Genomic DNA, 18,652 nt, shown 5'->3' with positions numbered 1-18,652 from the left:
AGACATGACAGAAACTGATGCCGTTTAATTCAGAAGGTCACAGCACAATGGGAGAAAAGCTGCACATTTATCACTGCATGGCACATTTAAGTTGAATGTTTTATCAAACATTCCCACCCGATTCCCACCTCTCCTGTCAATAGCTAAAACTTTATTTATTGAAATGTTAATGTGTTACTGCTTATAAAATAACAGATCTGTCTACGAGGGCTGTGCCTTTAGCATAGCGAAGCACACCTAAAGACAAATGCCCATATTTTCATAACTGGGAATCAATTAAGTATAGTATTGTTGAAACATGTGCGCGTTTGCTCTCTCATAAATGCAATAATGATAAGTCTTCAGCAGTTTTATGATGTGCTGTATCAGTAGGCAGTCAACCCTCTATGGCTCAATTGCCATAAAGAGAGGAGAAAGAAAAAAATGCAGAGATTTATGGATTACTTAATGCTAAGCTTATTTGAGGGCGGAGGCGGCATCCCAATAAGTTTTGAGTCTGACATGGGACTAACAACGCCCTCAATGAGGTTCTTGTTGCAGTCGCCGATGCTGTCAGCAGAAGACAGTTTGGGGTAGGGTAGGGGTACGCCTGTCAGGTCCAGCAGATCTTCCAGAGCTCGCGTGTTGCTCATGCTGCTGTGTTGGATTTCGTGAACTGGTGAGAACTCTGGGATTGAAATCAGCTCCTCCTTTGAGGCTGGGCTGGAATATAACAAAGCAATTACTTTGGGTGTCAAAATCCTTGAAGTCTCAGCATGAAATGTGGCACTGCTCTTAAAATGACTCACCTGACCTCCATGGACTGTACCTCATCGCAGGACGTCCTGTCCTTCACATCAAGCGGCTCCAGCTTTATCATGGGTGGGGACAGGTGTCCCATCAGCAGAGAGGGCCTAATTGCCTCCGCTTCTGACCCTCCTGCCTCTTTCCCCTCAGCTGCTGATGCGTGGAGGGTTTGCTGTTTGCTTACCTCAGCAGCTGGATGGCGGCCCATCAAGGCACCTTCACCCTTCACTGCTCCGTTCGGTAAACCAGCCTCCTTTTTCATGGCTTTAGGATCCACTGCAGGCGCTGTGCACCTTTTGCTTGGGTGGTCTGAAACGTTAACGTTTGTTCTCTGCTGCTTGCTTTCATTCTTCTCCATCTCTCTTCCCTGTTGCTTGAGGAGACTGCCTTTGGAAGGTTGGTTGCCGTTCTCTTTGCTGGTTTGCTTGGTGCCAGGTTTCTTGTCAGGAATAGCCGGTGCCACTCGAGTGTTGCTTTTCACAGACATACCCCGACTGTCCATCTGTGCTGTCGCTCCTGGTGCTTCTTTCTTCACCAGGGAACTATCCTTCACATTTACCGGGACCGGCAACGGCTCTTTAACCTGAAACTCAACCTTTTTTATTGCTTGTTCATTCATCTGAGCATTAGTCTGAACAGTCTTTTCTTTGCCTGTGGAAGATAAAGTAAGTAAAATAATCTTACTTACATCAAGGTATTATTTATATTATCCTTATTATTATTAATATGATCAAAACATACAGCGGGACCGAGTCTGTTCAGTGTTCACCTTCTGCGCGCTTGCTCCCCTGCCCGCCACCTCCTGACTTTGTGATCTAGTTCGAACGACTTTATCTCGTTCGAACGACATAGTCCAGTCAAAACTAATTTCTCAACACTGTCACTTCTACGCTTCCGTAGAATGCCTGCTATGTTGAGCAAAAATTAGATTAGACCCATGAGATCCACCTCACATCAAAGTCAGATTTTCTTTTCCTCTGATCTGGTGATCCACAATTTATAGGACTCATGAAAATATAGCTACTGTAAGAAAAATATTGATGATACAGTCTTGAAGATCCAATTTGTCATCTTTGTTGCTCTTTGTTTTGGATAAACAATGCAAAAACATCATAATTATTACAGAACAAAGACAAAAACCAGAATGCCAAAAAAAAATACTGGCATCCATCCCTAAGCGAGGTGCCGCTTAAGCCAACTCATGGACTGCTGCAGCGCATGCTCAGAATAGGCAAAACACGCGGATCATATCATACACCACACATGCCCTGTTTGCATTTTTACAGCTGCAAGGCCGAACAGGTAAAGAAGGAGGGGACAGCAAGCAAACTGAAGCGTTTATAGGGCGACTGAATGACACACTAACCTGGAGGTGAGACGGACCTCGTCTCCACCTGCTCCTCCTTCTGATTCAATGCAGAACAGAGACGACGGAGTCAACGTTTGAGATAATCAGGACACAAAACCCAAGTATCGACAACAAAAGGGTTTAATAATAAGAGCAACGGCGACAGAAACGTTCAATAAATAAAGTCCGATAAAATGATATTGATCACAAAGCCGGCGGCGGCTGCTGCCTGGGGACAGTGGGTGATCTCTCACAGTACCTTCAAGTCAACATCACCCTTCCTGGTTCTCTTCATGATCTCCTCGATTCTCTGTGAAAACACATCAGCACTGAGCAAACTTTCCAGCATTCCCTGCACATCAGAGTGGAACAAGCAATCAATGTGACTGTCAACCTTTTTCCGAAGCTGCCTCTCCTCTTCCTCTTGCTGTGCCTGCAGCTCTCTGCTTTGCCGCTGGCGCTCTACGTCCTGTTGAGCCTGGACTTTAGCTTTTTCCCTCTGCAGAAATGGAATTTGTGACTTGGTGACAGACTATTTTTTATATATTTGTCTTCCATAATTAGTCACTAAATCATTTTTAGATTGCAGCATTCCATAAAACACACACACACACACACACAGCGAGAGCTGTTGAATTTGATTACTTGCATTATTTTATGAATTGAAAAATTCTCACTACTTTAAAAAAATGATCTTGTACCTCTTTGTCGATTTGGGTGTGCAGCTCCTTCTCCTGGTTCTCCTTCTTTCGTCTCTCCTCTTCCTGCTTTACTCTGTGAGGATCTACGTCACATTGGCCCGTTTCCTTCGCCTGTTGAAGCTTTGCCTGCTGCTTCTCTTGCTCTTGATCAGTTTGCTTCATCAGCTGCTCTTTTCTTTGTCTGACAGTCAGGTGTGCATACTTATTATATACTTATTACAAATAATTGTAAGGCTTTTAACATTTTTTTTTTGATTAATAACTTAGTCATCGAACCCACCGCTCTTCTTCCTTTAGCTCCTCTAGTTCTTTCTGCGCTCTCGCCTGACGTCTGCGCTCAGCCAGCACCCTAGCAGCCTCTTCTGCATTTGCCGTGCCTGATGCCATCTTCACTGTGGATGTGCCGAGTGCCGAATCTGCACAAACGCAAAAGACTTGTGTAAAATCATCCTAAAGCTTAAATGAGTGCGTCACAATATATACCGTTTGCATGAAGCCCACCATTCCTCTTTTCTCCATCCTTAGCACCGCTCTGCATCTTCTTCTCAGAGAAATCCACTTTGGGAGGCATGAGCTCCTTTTTGTCAGGAAACTGATCATCAGCTTTCGGATGTGTGTCATGACTTTCACCTTTAGATGATTTGCATCTAGGGACTTCGACATTGCCCATGTTCTTCTCAGCTTGTGAAGTTGGATCCACGCTGTTGTTTTTGGGAGTCTTTCTTACTGCCACCTCTTGTTTCGGTTGTTCTCTGTGTTTTCCCTCCTTCTTGTCTTCTGCTTTCCTGTCACCAGTCGATGGGTTTGAATGATATCTGCTAGGAGAATGATGGCACTGACGTGTATTGCTGGGAGACCGAGTGCGCATCTTAGAGGCCAGCCTGCAAACAGATGACGACAATGAAATGCAAATACTTGCTGCAGAAACAAGGGAATCATTCAAGCTGATAATTCAAGTGAAAACTAAACACACGTGTCCTTACTTGGAGGTAGGAGGGGAAGCCATGTGCTTGGAGACATTAGCAGGAGATTCAGATCTTCTGACAGGGGATGCACAGCCAGGGGACGCAATCCTTCTTTCTCTACGCAGTCGTTCTTTCTGAAAGTTCGACAAGAGATTGTGTATTCCCCGCCAACTTTAATCTCACAGCGGTTACATAAATATCTTGGGACAACATAGAAATGTGGGCAAGGTCTGACCTTAGGGGTATTGGGAGTGGACTGAGAGCCTCCCTGGTGCGCCGCTCTGCTTTGATCTGCAGGGTTCAGGGAGCTGCAGAAAGGTGACCTGTGTGGACTGCAGGGTGCTGCACGACAACAAAAGCAGTTCTTACTAAATCACATGATGCCAAATAGGAAGTAACAAAGGGGATACACAAGCAGCACCCTGGGGGGGGGGTGAATGGGACTGGACAATGCATGTTACACCCAACTGAAGTCTAAAGACTTACTTTTGAAATCAAATATTTGGATAATCCTCCAAAAAACACGACTACATGATTCATTAATTTCTCCTCTCCTTGTTGAAGTTAGAGAAACTGCAAAATGACTGTAAAATTATAGAAGTCATGTCACCATTTCACAGGTTTTTCCCCTCAATGTCAGTTTTATGCTACTTATTTGCAGAAACCTATAATGCAGCATGATTAGCTGATAGCTGATATTAGCTGATGTTGTTTGCCGCCCAAAGAACAATCAGCCAATGAAACGCAGACAACTAGAACACTCTACGTGCTTTTCCACTAATTGCTCATCTGTCTCTCACCATCTGTAAGGACTAATCTCTGCAGAGTGCCGCTCTCTCAGATGTCTCTGTGTCTATTTCAGTGCTCATGCTGCTATTCTAGGTCATGTGAGATTAAGCTCTACAACTGTCCTCTCCATGCACACGGAGTTGGCACTGTTTAGATGCGTTCATTTTGTGACATTCATGTCATGTCATGAAATTCGAAGTGAAATGGATATACAGTATCTATGGGCTGTGAAAACAGCTGCAGAGTGGTTGTGATCATTGGTTTTGTTCAAGCCAATCTGATCCGGTGTCCTTTGGCCTGTAATTACCGTACTGAGAGTTTACTAATCTAGTCAAACTAATCCAGAGGGTGACTTCTAGGGATGTTTGAGAGAGTTACATATTCTGCATGTACAGTTTGTAATTACTAAAAGGAAAAAAAGATCCCTATGAAATTTTTGTTGTTCTGTTCCCCCTGCGGGGTAGGAGTAAAAACCAAAGCCTCTCAAGGACATTCAAAAGGTGTTTCACCTCAATTCTCCCTGAAATTCTCCCTGATATTTGGACAAATATGTCGGTAAAACCTCCGGCACTAATAACCACGCCCACTACTTTTTTTCTGTGCAACTTGCTACCACAATATGATGCTTTCACTGTAAAGCTGAAGCCAAGCCAAACATAACAAAGCCCAGTGAACATGCAGAAAAAAAATATCTCTCATGTCATTGAAGGTTCGGCAGCCGAGCAGCTTATCATGCACGCATCACAGGAATGAGACGTCAAGTTGAAGTTCCAGCCTTTCCAAAGCCAAACGAACACAGACATGGTAAAACTTGGAGCAGGAGGGAATGTATTTTGTGGGCAATGGGGACTTAACTTTACCAGATTCGCTGACAGCAGGAAGGGGGGAGGCAATGCCATGGGGAAAGGCGGAGGCAGCGGAGGGAGGGAGCGTGGCATTCTCACTGTCACCTACAGGCAGCAGGCAGAGCAAATCAGAGGTGAGCAGTCAGAGCATGATGAACTGTTTGTCTGAGTAAACCCTCATCCGCTTGCAGAGACCTGGATAGGAAGGCAAGAAGCCAGCTGGGATGCGGTGGCATAACGCAACTGATTTAGTGTAGAAAGAAAAGCCTGGCCGTGGCGACGCAGCCCATTAATGTGTCTGATTTACGTGATTTCAGTGAGTCGTAGAAGTTCACACAGCATTTAGCGTTTACAGACGTGTAACTCAACTCCATCAATGTGTTTTTCCTGATTTCACGTCTTGGTTTTATATCATTCATTCACATTTGTCTTTGCCTGCCTGTTTTTTGGCACCCGGGTTCTCACCTGCTCCGACAGGGCAGCCTCTGCTCCAGCGTTTGGCCCTCTGCTCCAGCTGAAGGCTTCGTTCAAGAGAGCGCTTCATCAGGGCCTCAAACCGCTCCTAAATGGAGCAAAGCCAAACCTTCATCTGACCAATCCCACGCCTCACTACTGGTTTCATTATCGAATGTATTACAGTGTACTAGACTAAATAAATCACATGGAGATTACTCATACACAGCCACAAATTAAATTAAAAACTGTGTGCAAGTTGTGCATTTGTGATTAGACTGACTTTTTTTTTTTTACACAGCTGACCTTCTCCTCCTCAAGCTGCTGCCTCCTCTTCTCCTCCACTGCAGCTCTGCGGAGCTCGTCTTTGTGCCTCTGCTCCTCCAGGCGCCTCCAGCGCTCCTCCACTGTGCGTTCGTACTGCAGCCGAGCTCTGCGCTCCTTCTCCCGGATCAGTTGCTCCCTGGCCGCTGAAAGAGACAAGACCACACTTTGCTTCAGGTCCCATTAATAAAGACAACAAATGGACAGTTATCGTTCACGTAGACTCGGAATATGTGCAGCCACAGAAGAAATCAAGTCCTCTGACTTTTGGCCGTTTTGCTAAAATAATGTTGCGCAACACAAGCTTGTAGGTTTGTCTTATACTTACATAATATGTTGAACTTGTATTTGTACTATTTTTAGACTTTGATTGTTATGAAGACAGAAACCTGTGTCACCATGAGGTGAGTGCAGGAGCTGTGTGATTAACTGTGATTGGGGGAGACCTACTTCAATGGATTCTTCTGTGCTTCATTTTCTTTCAACTGACCTATAAGCTCCGCGGCTCAAAAGCTCAGTGAACTCAAAGGCAACTCTCCTGTTTGGCAAAGTGCTTGCATAACCAATTAAATTGCAGAGAGGCAAAATGTCAGGACAAAAACATTTTATAGAGAAATAAAATTAAAAAAAAAAATACCCAGGCTTCTCTCCCTCTCCTCGCGTCTCTCTTTGGCCAGTCGCATCCTGTCATCCGCCTTCATATAACCTTCCAGAGCTGAGAAATGAACGAATAAACATGTCAGAGAAGTAGAATTTAAGTAGTGAAAAATCGATTTCATGATGATGATGAATATATTTATTAGATAGAATGTTAGAGTACAAGTACAGTCAAACAGTAGCATGTATTACAGTACAAGTACAGTCAAACACCCTGTCTAAGAGGAGCATTTCAAAAAAGCCCTTGCGGCCTTGATTCCGTTGAAAGTCCTTAGTGCGTAAATCATTGACATGTAACAATACCAATAAAAATAAATTACTCCATAGATGCAAAACAACAATAAATTAAAATACACATAAAATCACACTCTGAGACTTACTTTGTTTACCTGCATGGTTGTTGTTGACGTTGGTGGCTGTGTGTGATGGGGATGAGTAGCCATTGATCTGTGGCTTCTTCTCCATGCTCGAAGGAGCTGGAAGCAATATGACAGAGGGATATAGATATAGATATATATATATATATAGAGAGAGAGAGAAGGCTTTGTCTCAAGAGGAATGACATCAGCGCCACACCGCTGACCTGCAGTGTTGCTTTGTTATCAGCAGAGGGAAACATTTCTTCAGCAATGTATGAGGCTGCCTGTGTTCGGACTCAGAGCATTGCTGGGCAAAATACCATATTACCATAAAATACCATATTGCCCCCCATGCCAAGGGCACACTGCAGCAATATGCGGGGGGGGGATGAGGCAGGAAACAAATTACATAATATGAAATGTCCTTTGTTTTGTCATCCAGATTAATCTATTACAATACTATATGTATTCTTAATTAATAAGAAGGTTTTTAGAAATAAATCAAGGTCACACATTAAATTCAAATCATTATATCAGAGCTATTTTTTAAACTGTTTATTTGGCTGATGTCAGACAGAGAACTGTTGCCTGTATTTCACTCTGATCTAAAATGTCACACTCAACTGATTTAAATAACATTTAAATTGTCATAGACTACTCATTCATCCTGCTTAGTCTGTCTTATCGCTCGTTGAATTATTGATTATTCAGTGGCCACAAAGTCTACCTCTAAAGGCTTGAGGTGAATTTACGGTACCCTTTTCTGCTTATATATTCAAATACATGCTATTTATGTGTGCTACAAAGCTTCTCCAGTATTTTTCATCATGGATGAAACCCATTAAATATAAAAAGATATAGAAGTCAGGTTTTGTGCATGAGCTGGCTCTTTATAGCTGGAAGTCATTTTGATTAAGCAACTATAAGAGAGCAGGAAAATTCATGTGACAGTTCCAATAATATCATTTTTTTCTAGGATATTCTCAGTGAGAAGTCTTCCCTCCTTCCTGGAATCACTAGTGTATTGGAATAAAATGTAATTACTGACGCATGGGGACAGTTTATTTATTCCAGGATGCAGATGCCTTGTATAATTAAAGGTTTATCCTTGCCTGTTTTCATCCCACAAAATATAACAAAATGGTTTGAACCTCGCTGAAATTATGGAGCTATACCGACTGGCCTTTTTTCCTGTCCACCGGTTTGTATCATATAATTCGATATGAAAGTGTAATTACGAGAAGCGGCAACACAGAGCTTGGTTTTTATCTTGATTAGCCCTTAACTTATAATGTTGCGTTTCCTAATCAGCAAAAGTGATTAGGAAACGGAACCAGGCCAAATGCGCAGGAATGATTTCCCTGGAGATAAAAGTGTCCCTCTGTATTTTTACTGCGACTTATTGATGGAATGACTCGCATTTGGCGAATGAACACGGTGAAACCGGATCGTCATTGCGTAAAACAACAACATCGTGCACAGGCAGTTGGGGGAAAAGAACAGTTGCGTCATTCATGCGTCGCTTTAAATCACAACACAACAGAACCACGACGTGATGGTGCCAGCCGCACAAATCTAACGCCAAGCCTGCCTGTTATTGCTGCTCCACACGACGCGATTGTTTTCGCCATATCCGTCACCCCGATGGACGCGCGTTCATCCAAAAATGCTCCTCAGCGACGCCGACGCAGCTCAGAGAGACAGCCAGAAAAAAAACAGTCAGTCACCTCTCAACTGGATGAACTGAAAGTCATTAATAAAGGCTATAGGGATGGGGAGGGGAGGGGGGGGGGGGGCAGCCTGGCGTGGATGGAGGAGAGGGATGCTGGCGGGGCTGGATCGAAATGATGCGCACAAAATCGAGTTCGCTATCGATTGGTTGCAGCGAAAGCCCGCCTTTTAGACGCAGTCCAGAACGCAACCGAACGCTGTTAGATGACAATGGCAACATGAAGGACAGCGCGCAGCGTCGGTGCGTACGCGGCTCGTTGCGAGACATAAACCTCCGTTGGAGCAAATCAGATTTTCGTTTTTCTTTTTTCCTTGTTTGCTTTCTGTGTGAAATCCGTCTGATACGCGAACTGGCCTTCCTTATTAAGATAATGCATATCGTTGCATGCCATGCTATTATAGTTTATTGTTCCATACAACACTGCTGATGTTGCTGCATGAAACCAAGTGGTGCCAAATTTTAGAAACTAGAAAATATTTTCTTTAAATATCTTTTCTTTACTTCTCCAAAGGGAAAAAGAAAGTAAAAACAGAGGTGTATGGTGGCAGACCACGCACAGGGGATTGAGCCTGTAGAGCTGAGCCAATATAGAAACAAGCTTTGTGGAGCATAGCAGATCGCTACTGCGGAAAGCGTCATCGTAAATGTAAACTATATCAATGCCTCTGGTTTACCACGGTAAAAACATTTGCTGTGGCAATGGAGGCCCCTGGTTGAGAAAGGAATTTAAATTCCCTATATCCTCAGCATTCCTGCAGCTTTCGCTGTCGTGCCCATCTTCTAAAGTGAATAATGCACATGTCTGTGTGCCTGTAGTCCTAAAATTATTGCCTGCACTCCTGTACTGAACTGTATCCAACCCCTGGCTCATTGTGGGTCGCACATATTAGTACGGTAAGATGTGTACATATATGATTTTATGATGTTTGCTGATTTTGGGACACTTTACAATGAACATGATTTTGAAGTACACATGTTCTAGCAGTCCGACCCCATGCAGCTGCAAATATATATATATATATTGCATGCACATAACATAACAATTTGGCTCATTTTGTGCAATTACAATCCTTTATGGGATAATTTTGTTGTACCGAGTTGAGGAAAAGATTGCCTCTTCAATACTACTTTATAAGTAATGAGCCTTTAATTAGGTCAGAAAATCCAATTGTCGCTATTGTTATCCCTGTCCCTTCTGGTCTGGGTGCGTTGTCTCATCCAGGCCAGAAGGGGCGTGGCAGTAAGCGGCATCCTGTTTGGTGCTGCTTTTTAAAGGTAGCGAAGAAGAACAGCGACGCCGGAAGGACGGTAGCTTAACCGAAGGACGGAGACTTTCCGTGCGGAGCTCGGGAAAGATGCTGGTGAAGATTTGTAATGTGCTGAGGGCTAGCGCTCAGAGGAATGTAAGTGCACAATATTTATACGAAAAGACGGACTTAGTCCAACACAGCCTCTGATGTGTACTTTAAACAAGACCGCCAACGCTGTTCTGACCTTGTAAGGCCCAAATGATAGCTTGTTTTGCTAACATAGCTGATGTATGCGTGGAATCTCACAATACTCTTCACGATAGCTTCAGTGTTTTTGGCTCGTTAAATTACAGTCCTACAACAAATATCAAAGTATAAGTTGCCTTTATGGAGTCAGAACTATCTTGTCAGAATGGCAGCTGTTTTATTAAAGTGTGTAGCATTGCTAGCCCAAGTCAAGACTAACATAAAATCTTGCTGTCAAGTGCTGGATAAACCGACAACATTGAAAATAGAACTTTGTTTACTGTTACAGTTAGACTTTTCTTGAAAAAAAAAATAGTTGTTTAATTTTGAATAACTTTTCAGATGTTAAAAATATTAAGGTAATCTGAGAGATGTTGTGGATTTGCTGAGAAGTTCAGGCAACGGGTGGGATGAGTAAATGCAGAGGGATAAAGTATGAGTTATTAGTGATACGATAAGTACGGTTTGTAATTGTTTGACTTTTTTCAAATTAGAAAATTCGTAGTATACGTTGAAAATGCTTTATTTGTGATTTTTTTGTTTTTCCTTTTCAATCCATCTCTTCATCTGTAGGGAGCTGCAGCTTTCATGTCGGCACGTACGTATGCTGACTTCACAACCCAGGCTACCTTTGAAATAAAGGTGAGCAAACACCAAGTTGTATCTCCTGCTGAATTGATCATTACAGGTATGTTTTTGAGCTGTTGTTGATATTCTCACTTCAGAAATGCGACCTCCACAATTTTGAGGAGGGCCCAGCCACGCAGGTGGTTATGACTCGGGATGAGGGCCTGGAATACTATCGCACCATGCAGACCATCAGGCGTATGGAGTTGAAGGCCGATCAGCTGTATAAACAAAAGATCATCAGAGGATTTTGTCATTTGTATGATGGCCAGGTTGAGTGTGCTATAGTTCTTTTTTTTATATCAATCATGCAATGAAATGGAAGTGTCTAACTGAAGAATGATATGTGACGATGTCGGCGTAAAATCTACTGTGAAATGCAAGCAGATGCCACGTATTACCTGAACTGGTGGTTAGTGAACCTTTTGAACTTGAACATTTTCTCATGCTGTGTGTTCTCTCCTTTTAGGAGGCCTGTGCAGTCGGTATTGAAGCAGCAATTAATATGTCCGACCACCTGATCACTGCTTACCGTGCCCATGCATACACTTACACTAGGGGAGGGGCCGTGAGGGAGATCATGGCTGAGCTCACTGGTGATTGAAACATTGTCATTTTTCGGATTGATTTTGATATTCAGGTCATTTTTTCTCTATTACTTTTCTAACTTGAATTTATTTACTTTCAAATTATAGGCCGAAAAGGAGGTATAGCAAAGGGCAAAGGAGGCTCTATGCACATGTACTGTAAGAACTTCTATGGAGGAAATGGAATTGTTGGAGCACAGGTACATCGGCAGAGTCAGCTGTCACTTTGATGCAATTGCGGTTTAGTTTTGTAATAATTGTAAGCAGAATCAAATGCTCTGTTGTTCCTGTCTTCTGGTATAGTGGAATAACAGAAAATGGAGCATAAACCCTACTTAAGTGCTGTGTTTTCCATAAAGGGCTAACTAGCTTTCTATTGCTGCTAAAAATATTGAAGCAAAAAAAATAAATAATCTGTTTTCTAAAGAGATGCCATTAAACGTTAGTAATATAGTTGTAAAATGAAGCAAAACAGCAGATAGAATTATTATATTAGCAAATTCTTCTGGACTAGCAATTTATTGTGTCCCTGGATTCATTTAAAAACTGGTTGACCTGCACTGTTGCAGTAATGTTTTGTTAAATTCCATGTTTTGAGGTATTGATTATATATTGTCACTCAGCTTCTTGTAACTTCTTTCAAATGATTGTTCTGTGTTAATAATTGATATGACGCGATCTCAAACATCTCTGAATTCGTCTTTAGGTTCCTCTCGGTGCTGGTGTGGCTCTTGCCTGCAAGTATATGGGCAACAATGAGCTTTGTGTCTGTCTCTATGGTGACGGTGCTGCAAACCAGGTGTGTCTGGAAATCACTGGTTTTAATGTCTCATCGTGTTCATGAAAAGGGGGCAGTATTTTTTATGGATTAACATAAATGTACCTCATTAACATCCTTTCATCTGTTGTTAACACTACTTTTGAGTAAATACATTACAATGAACCTAAGTTTCATCAGTCTTGATTTGTCTGAAAAGATTTTAATGGAGCTGGAACTTGTCCACATCGGTGTGTGATTGTTCTTTGTGTCTTTTGTGCATTTCACAGGGCCAGATTTTTGAAACCTACAACATGGCAGCACTTTGGAAGCTGCCAGCCATCTTTATCTGTGAGAACAACAGGTATGGTATGGGCACATCAGTGGAGCGAGCTGCAGCCAGCACGGACTACTACAAGAGAGGAGACTTTATTCCTGGTCTGCGGGTACTGCTCATACTTGTGCTATCAGACATGTTCGTCCATTAAAACCGATGAGCTTTGTATAAATTGTTGTGCTGTATTTTCTGAAGTGGATACAGTAAATCACTAAAATGTTGGATATTGTACATTTTAATCTTTTTCTAGGTGGATGGGATGGATGTCCTCTCCGTCCGGGAAGCAACCAAGTTTGCAGCTGATCACTGCAGATCCGACAAAGTGAGCTGAAAACATAAAAATAAATATCAGCAAATGTGATTTTGTAATTTTCTCTGCTACTATTTTTTTTTATCAGGGTCCCATTCTCATGGAATTGATGACATACCGCTATCATGGTCACAGTATGAGTGACCCTGGTGTCAGGTAAGTTATCACATTTATTTATTTACTAATTATATATATATATATATATATATATATATATATATATATATATATATATATATATACCGTATATATATACCAATACCGTATATATATATATATATATATACGGTATTGGTGTTTTATCAAATTCTCAATGTGTAGCTCTTGTATGTGAAAACATAAAAGTGCATCCCTACAACATCCCAGCAATACCGTCTTCCATTTCAGCTACCGAACACGTGAAGAGATCCAGGAGGTCCGTGGTAAGAGCGACCCCATCTCCTTGCTGAAGGACCGCCTTCTTAGTAACAACATGGCCAGTGTCGAGGAGCTGAAGGTACTAATCTTTTAAAATTAAATTCCAAAGGTCATTTTGAATATTCTTTCAAGTCAAACTCTTCATCTACGTAAATGTGATTGTTGTGTAGGGTGACTGTGAACGGCAGATAGGAAATGACTGACTTTTTTACCTGTAGGAGATTGATGTGGAGGTGAGGAAGGAAATAGAAGATGCTGCTCAGTTTGCTACGAACGATCCTGAACCCCAACTGGAAGAATTGTGCAGCCACATCTTTCACAACAACCCACCCCTGGAGGTGCGCGGAGTAAACCCCTGGTCCAAGCTGAAATCTGTCAGTTAAAGCTTTTCGTCACCCTGCCCACCCCACCACACACACACACGCACACACGCACCAACACCACCATATAATGTACCATAAACGTGTGCCTCAAACTCAGAGCTTGAAGAATCAGCAAGTCAATTAGTCCACTACTTTATATTTTAAAAGCAAAGTCCGTACTAACAGACGTCATGAGAGTAAAGCTAAGATTGACATTGTTGACCATTTCTGCAATTCCATTTATCTTCAGACTCAGTCTCAGTAGTTAGCCCTAATTTATTTGAATATCTTCAAAAGAACCACCACTAATGTTTATACTGTTGGGGAAAAAAAAGTAGTTTCCACAATGCATTCAGTGTCTGAAAAATCCGCAGGTACATTTATTTGTCACAACAGTGCCAATGTCTCCTGAAGAAGCTCTGTCCAATATGTATTTATAATTTTTTTAAAGAATATTGAGCTATTGGGCAACAAAGGACTTTGTATTCTGTGTTCCGAACTTGAAAACCGTTCAAATTTGCTTAACTAGTGTTGTTTTTAAAATAAATTCCCATAATTAAGAACATAATTGTTACCCTCAACATTCTTAGTAAGCCTCCTTATGTTTTTGTTTTCTTTATCGAAAAGTGATGATTTCATTCGAAAGGTTTCACATTTATCTTACAGATGATGTTAATGTTTCGAGGATGAATGTTTCCCCTAATGTGTCGCACTCCAAGCCAAGTACTGTATGTGATTCAATACATCTGAAAGTTTGAAGTTCATAGATATGTTGTTGTTCAAATGGTTGTTTTAACAGATGCATTTGTGCTAACATTACAAACATTAACTAAATTCTCCGTTTTTCCATCTACACACGATCCACATGTTAAAACATTTATCCCAAGCATGTACAATCGAATCAACCGAGCTGAAGCATTAATATCAAATGCAATCAGATATCAATTGAGTGGATTTGGCATCTGAGCTTTACTATCGATGTATTATTTTTCACCTGTAGAAAAGAGTAACTTGATGGGCCCCTTCTGCTCACAATATTTTGTGATATTTTAACGCACATATAGTGGAAAGTTATTTGCCTGAATGTACAGCAAATAACCTTATTAATTTTTTTTATTTATATTGTTTCTTGTCACATACTTTGAACATTGTGAAAACCATCTTGAGTGATATCAGGTAACAAAATAAATGCCCTGCATAGCAACATGTACGGTGACAACATGGTAACAGCACTTGTAACTCTTAAAATGGTGGCGAGGAAAGTTCTTGAGACAAATCGGGAAAAGTATATTTAAAATGTCAGTACCAATGCCCACGGGGGATTTGTTGTGCTTAACTGTTACACTGAGGGTGGCAAAAATATGCAAGGAAACGCTCCATGGAAGCTTTGGTGTTACGTGTGCATAAATTATAATAAAGGAGTTTGAGGTACTGTTTTATGTTCTCCTCTTTGTATGTATGCAGAGCTACTGGGTGTGAACTGTGGTCAATGCAAATAATCTTTTCTGCAAAATAGTGAATAAATGCAGTAGCGCATAGCTTCTTTAATATTGTGAACTCATGCCAGTAGACGATCCGGTAATGGACAAAGCAGTTTGGAAGATTAATGAATGAATGGCAGTAGAGCCAGTTCCAATTCAGATGATTTCTTTTTTGTCATATCTCATTTGATTTGGCCAAGCGTTAATTGACCTGCTGCCTCTATGTCGTGGAGTGAAGGCTTTCAAGGTGTATCTTTTTTATGATTATGAATTTCCAGTGATCACAACAGAAACTCCTAAATTATCAGCTGTAGCCATACAGTGTTATGATGTCACTCAGTCATGTTCAACTATCGCAAACAGGAGGAGATAGACTGATAGAGAGTGTCAATAAAATAGATAACGTCAGCATTTAAAAATAGAAAAGAGTAAGGTTCAAAATAAACCATGTGCGTGGGAATATGAACAATATGCGACGTGGGGCTGAACTGTAGAAAAGTCTGCGGCAGTTTGTTTATTCCAGGATTTAAAAGTGTAATACGCTACAACTCCAGAAGATGGCAGTAATGCGGCAGGCGGGACGCCGACCGCTGCAACCCCTGCATGAAGAAGAAGAAGAAGAGCGAGGAAGGAGAAGAAGAAGTCTTCTATTCAAAAAACAATGATGGCGTGTCTCTTCCACACGAATGTAAAGCGCGAGCTGTTCTCCGCGCTCTGCGCCGCTCTCCTCTTCCTCAGCGCAGTCGCGTCTGCAGAGGAAGGTGCTCGCGTGAAAAACTCCCAGTGTCACAACTACGCGGCGGGACACGTCTATCCCGGAGAGGCTTCACGCGTGCCCGTGTCCGACCATTCCCTGCACCTCAGCAAAGCCAAGAGTGAGTTCCTCTGATGATGATGATGATGATGATGATGATGCAGGTTAAATGGGTGTCTGCGTGTCGCGTGGGTTCGTGTTAGATTCCTCTCGTGGTTTTATTCCCCTTCGGTAATGGGACGCACCGCTGAGCTTCCGATGTGTCGCTTTTAAGGACACGTCAGTCTATGAAACTAAACTGGATCGATTGCGTTCCTCTCCCCGGCCCCGCCCCTTCCACGCACATCCACGCAGCCTCTCTGGTGGGGCTGGAGAGCTAAAGGCGAATATATATTTAATTTGCCTGCTATATTAGCCAAGATCAAAACCAGACCATCAAAGAAGAATAGTTTCAATATAGTTTAAACGTATATTACAGGTGTTTCCCCACACACACGTATACCGCGTGTACTACTAAGGTGTTTTCGTTGTGTGTTTGCAGTGTGTAACATAATGACAAGTAAAGGCTTTCTTTCTTTCTTTCTGAAAGTTTTACTTCATCGTCCACGTCTTGCTGCTGGTCTTTTGCTGACACTTGAGGGATACGTCTGCTTTAGCTCGACAGGAATCTGCTTTGCAGCTTCCTCTTTGTGACGTGCCCAGATCGTGTCGCTGTTGGACCTGCGATCCAACTAGTTCCAACTTTAACTTTGTATCTTTTTTTCTTTTGCCAGGCAGCAATAACGTCTTAACTTTCTGGACAGTTTCCTTAACGTCCCACATTACCAGAATTTATTAAATCATCATATATAAATTTAGACTTGAACAGAAAAACACTGACTACTGCTGAATGAAGTCTCTGACAGCTGTTATAAATAATATTAATTGTCTTGATTATTGGGGAAAAACTTATTTGAAATTTGACAGTTCAGCTTAAATACATGTAACGAATGGCTTCAAAATGTTTTTGCCACAGAGTCAGTCCCGGTGTCCTTTACGCGCTGTCGTTTAACCCTTCACACGTTTCTGAAATGTATTAAATCTAAAACATTTCTCCTAACGTCTTCAGTTTCGAAGCCTGCACCAAACTGGGAGGGAACAGCTGTCATTAATGGAGAATTCAAGGAGCTGACGCTCTCGGACTACAAAGACAAATATGTTGTCTTTTTCTTCTATCCCTTGGACTTGTGAGTGTCGCATCATTTGTGTTGCGGGAGGCAGAGTGTGTTCTTATTTGAGCTTGTCTGTCTTTGGCAGTACGTTTGTCTGCCCTACTGAGATCATTGCATTCAGCGATCGTGTGCACGAGTTTCAAGCCATCAATGCAGAAGTGGTCGCCTGCTCTGTGGACTCCCAGTTTACCCACCTGGCTTGGTATGATTGCACTCTTTCTCTCTCTCTCTCTTTAAAATGGATACTGCGCTAGATGCCTTGGAATTATAAATTTTTGGAACAGGATTCTGTTCCCGAGATATTTTTTTTTTAATGCTGCGCCTTCATTGATTTGCTCCAGCGCTCTCCTTTGATATTTTCTTCACATTTCTTGTTCACACTAGGATCAATACACTCAGGAAGCAGGGTGGTCTTGGGCCAATGAAAATCCCTCTCTTGTCGGATCTCACTCACCAGATTTCAAAAGACTATGGCGTCTACCTGGAGGACCAGGGACACGCGCTGAGGTGCGGCTTCACATTTACATTGGTGTCAGGTTGTGTTCGTATTTGATGCTGTTACAATGTGGATGACATGTGCTTCACAACCAGTAAACGGCTAAAGTCGTGGGCGAATCACTCACAGGGGACTCTTCATCATCGATAACAAAGGCATCCTGAGGCAGATCACCATGAACGACCTTCCAGTGGGAAGATCTGTGGATGAGACTCTCCGGCTGGTGCAGGCCTTCCAGTACACTGACAAACACGGTGAAGGTAAGGAAAGCTCCTTTAAGACGGGCTCACTAAGGTTTTCATATTAAAGGAATTTTTTAGGAGCAAATATAGCTACATGGATACTCGTAGTAGCTGTTTAATTGGAACTGTATCGTATTTTGTCTTTACAGTGTGCCCAGCAGGATGGAAACCAGGCAGCGACACAGTGAGTATCACCAGGGCTGTGACTGATTCTGATTCGTTCTGTTTAACTACTGCGGTAGAATAAAAGGGTACACATGCATATCGGTTTGATTGATCATGCTGGGATACTGAACAATAAATTGCATGACAGAGAACTGAGAGGGAACCTTTGTTGAGAGGGAGCTACATTAGTCATAGTGTGGTTTGTAAACTTATTCTAGTATGCGTCGATGATGGCTTTGGGTATTTTCTTTTGTATAAAAAAAAATGTGATCATGCTGTGATTTCAGAATTTTTTTCTTCACAGATCATTCCGGACCCTTCAGGCAAGCTGAAGTATTTTGATAAGCTGAACTGATCTTCATTTTGTCTCGTCCAAGCTTGTGAAATCCACGACTTGCTGAAAAAATAAAGTGTGTTTTCCTAAACGGTGGTTCATACTTTGTCCTTTTAG

At 42.0% G+C, this 18,652-nt stretch overlaps 3 protein-coding genes across 3 annotated transcripts; 2 read left to right on the top strand and 1 right to left on the bottom strand.

Moving 5' to 3' along the window:
* Window positions 1–177: 177 nt before the first annotated feature.
* On the bottom strand, window positions 178–7,568 carry map7d2a (MAP7 domain containing 2a). Its single transcript, XM_068744342.1, has 16 exons — window positions 7,556–7,568; window positions 7,258–7,344; window positions 6,849–6,926; window positions 6,194–6,357; window positions 5,900–5,996; window positions 5,450–5,539; window positions 4,036–4,142; window positions 3,819–3,934; window positions 3,337–3,716; window positions 3,116–3,251; window positions 2,836–3,016; window positions 2,529–2,633; window positions 2,394–2,444; window positions 2,153–2,189; window positions 789–1,437; window positions 178–702 (listed from the first exon to the last, which is right to left on the bottom strand). Exons 1-16 carry the CDS (start codon window positions 7,566–7,568, stop codon window positions 441–443), a joined length of 2,553 nt encoding a protein of 850 aa, XP_068600443.1. The 3' UTR covers window positions 178–440.
* A 2,703-nt stretch (window positions 7,569–10,271) lies between these two features.
* pdha1a (pyruvate dehydrogenase E1 subunit alpha 1a) lies at window positions 10,272–15,284 on the top strand. Its single transcript, XM_068744037.1, has 11 exons — window positions 10,272–10,362; window positions 11,029–11,097; window positions 11,181–11,354; window positions 11,552–11,678; window positions 11,778–11,869; window positions 12,376–12,468; window positions 12,717–12,872; window positions 13,014–13,085; window positions 13,162–13,229; window positions 13,461–13,569; window positions 13,709–15,284. Exons 1-11 carry the CDS (start codon window positions 10,315–10,317, stop codon window positions 13,871–13,873), a joined length of 1,173 nt encoding a protein of 390 aa, XP_068600138.1. The 5' UTR covers window positions 10,272–10,314; the 3' UTR covers window positions 13,874–15,284.
* A 666-nt stretch (window positions 15,285–15,950) lies between these two features.
* Window positions 15,951–18,626, top strand: prdx4 (peroxiredoxin 4). The gene is made up of 7 exons (XM_068744936.1): window positions 15,951–16,208; window positions 17,196–17,313; window positions 17,384–17,500; window positions 17,683–17,805; window positions 17,924–18,054; window positions 18,186–18,220; window positions 18,506–18,626. Exons 1-7 carry the CDS (start codon window positions 15,995–15,997, stop codon window positions 18,554–18,556), a joined length of 789 nt encoding a protein of 262 aa, XP_068601037.1. The 5' UTR covers window positions 15,951–15,994; the 3' UTR covers window positions 18,557–18,626.
* The last annotated feature ends 26 nt before the right edge of the window (window positions 18,627–18,652 follow it).

Source organism: Brachionichthys hirsutus, chromosome 10 (genome assembly GCF_040956055.1).
Source record: "Brachionichthys hirsutus isolate HB-005 chromosome 10, CSIRO-AGI_Bhir_v1, whole genome shotgun sequence".
NCBI classification, from domain to species: Eukaryota; Metazoa; Chordata; class Actinopteri; order Lophiiformes; family Brachionichthyidae; genus Brachionichthys; species Brachionichthys hirsutus.
Note: the sequence above shows the minus strand (reverse complement) of the source record. Positions and strands in the feature narration are given on the sequence as shown.

Excerpts from the sequence above, each read along its gene's own strand:
- map7d2a (XM_068744342.1), bottom strand. Across the intron at positions 6,358-6,848 it reads GGAGAGGGAGAGAAGCCTGG|CGGCCAGGGAGCAACTGATC; the intron begins GTATTTTTTTTT and ends TGTCTCTTTCAG. Across the intron at positions 3,717-3,818 it reads GCTTCCCCTCCTACCTCCAA|GCTGGCCTCTAAGATGCGCA; the intron begins GTAAGGACACGT and ends ATCTGTTTGCAG.
- pdha1a (XM_068744037.1), top strand. The coding sequence starts at position 10,315 with ATGCTGGTGAAGATTTGTAATGTGCTGAGGGCTAGCGCTCAGAGGAAT. Across the intron at positions 11,355-11,551 it reads GTCATTTGTATGATGGCCAG|GAGGCCTGTGCAGTCGGTAT; the intron begins GTTGAGTGTGCT and ends CTCTCCTTTTAG. Across the intron at positions 13,086-13,161 it reads ATCACTGCAGATCCGACAAA|GGTCCCATTCTCATGGAATT; the intron begins GTGAGCTGAAAA and ends TTTTTTTATCAG.
- prdx4 (XM_068744936.1), top strand. The coding sequence starts at position 15,995 with ATGATGGCGTGTCTCTTCCACACGAATGTAAAGCGCGAGCTGTTCTCC. Across the intron at positions 16,209-17,195 it reads GCACCTCAGCAAAGCCAAGA|TTTCGAAGCCTGCACCAAAC; the intron begins GTGAGTTCCTCT and ends TAACGTCTTCAG. Across the intron at positions 17,314-17,383 it reads TTCTTCTATCCCTTGGACTT|TACGTTTGTCTGCCCTACTG; the intron begins GTGAGTGTCGCA and ends TGTCTTTGGCAG.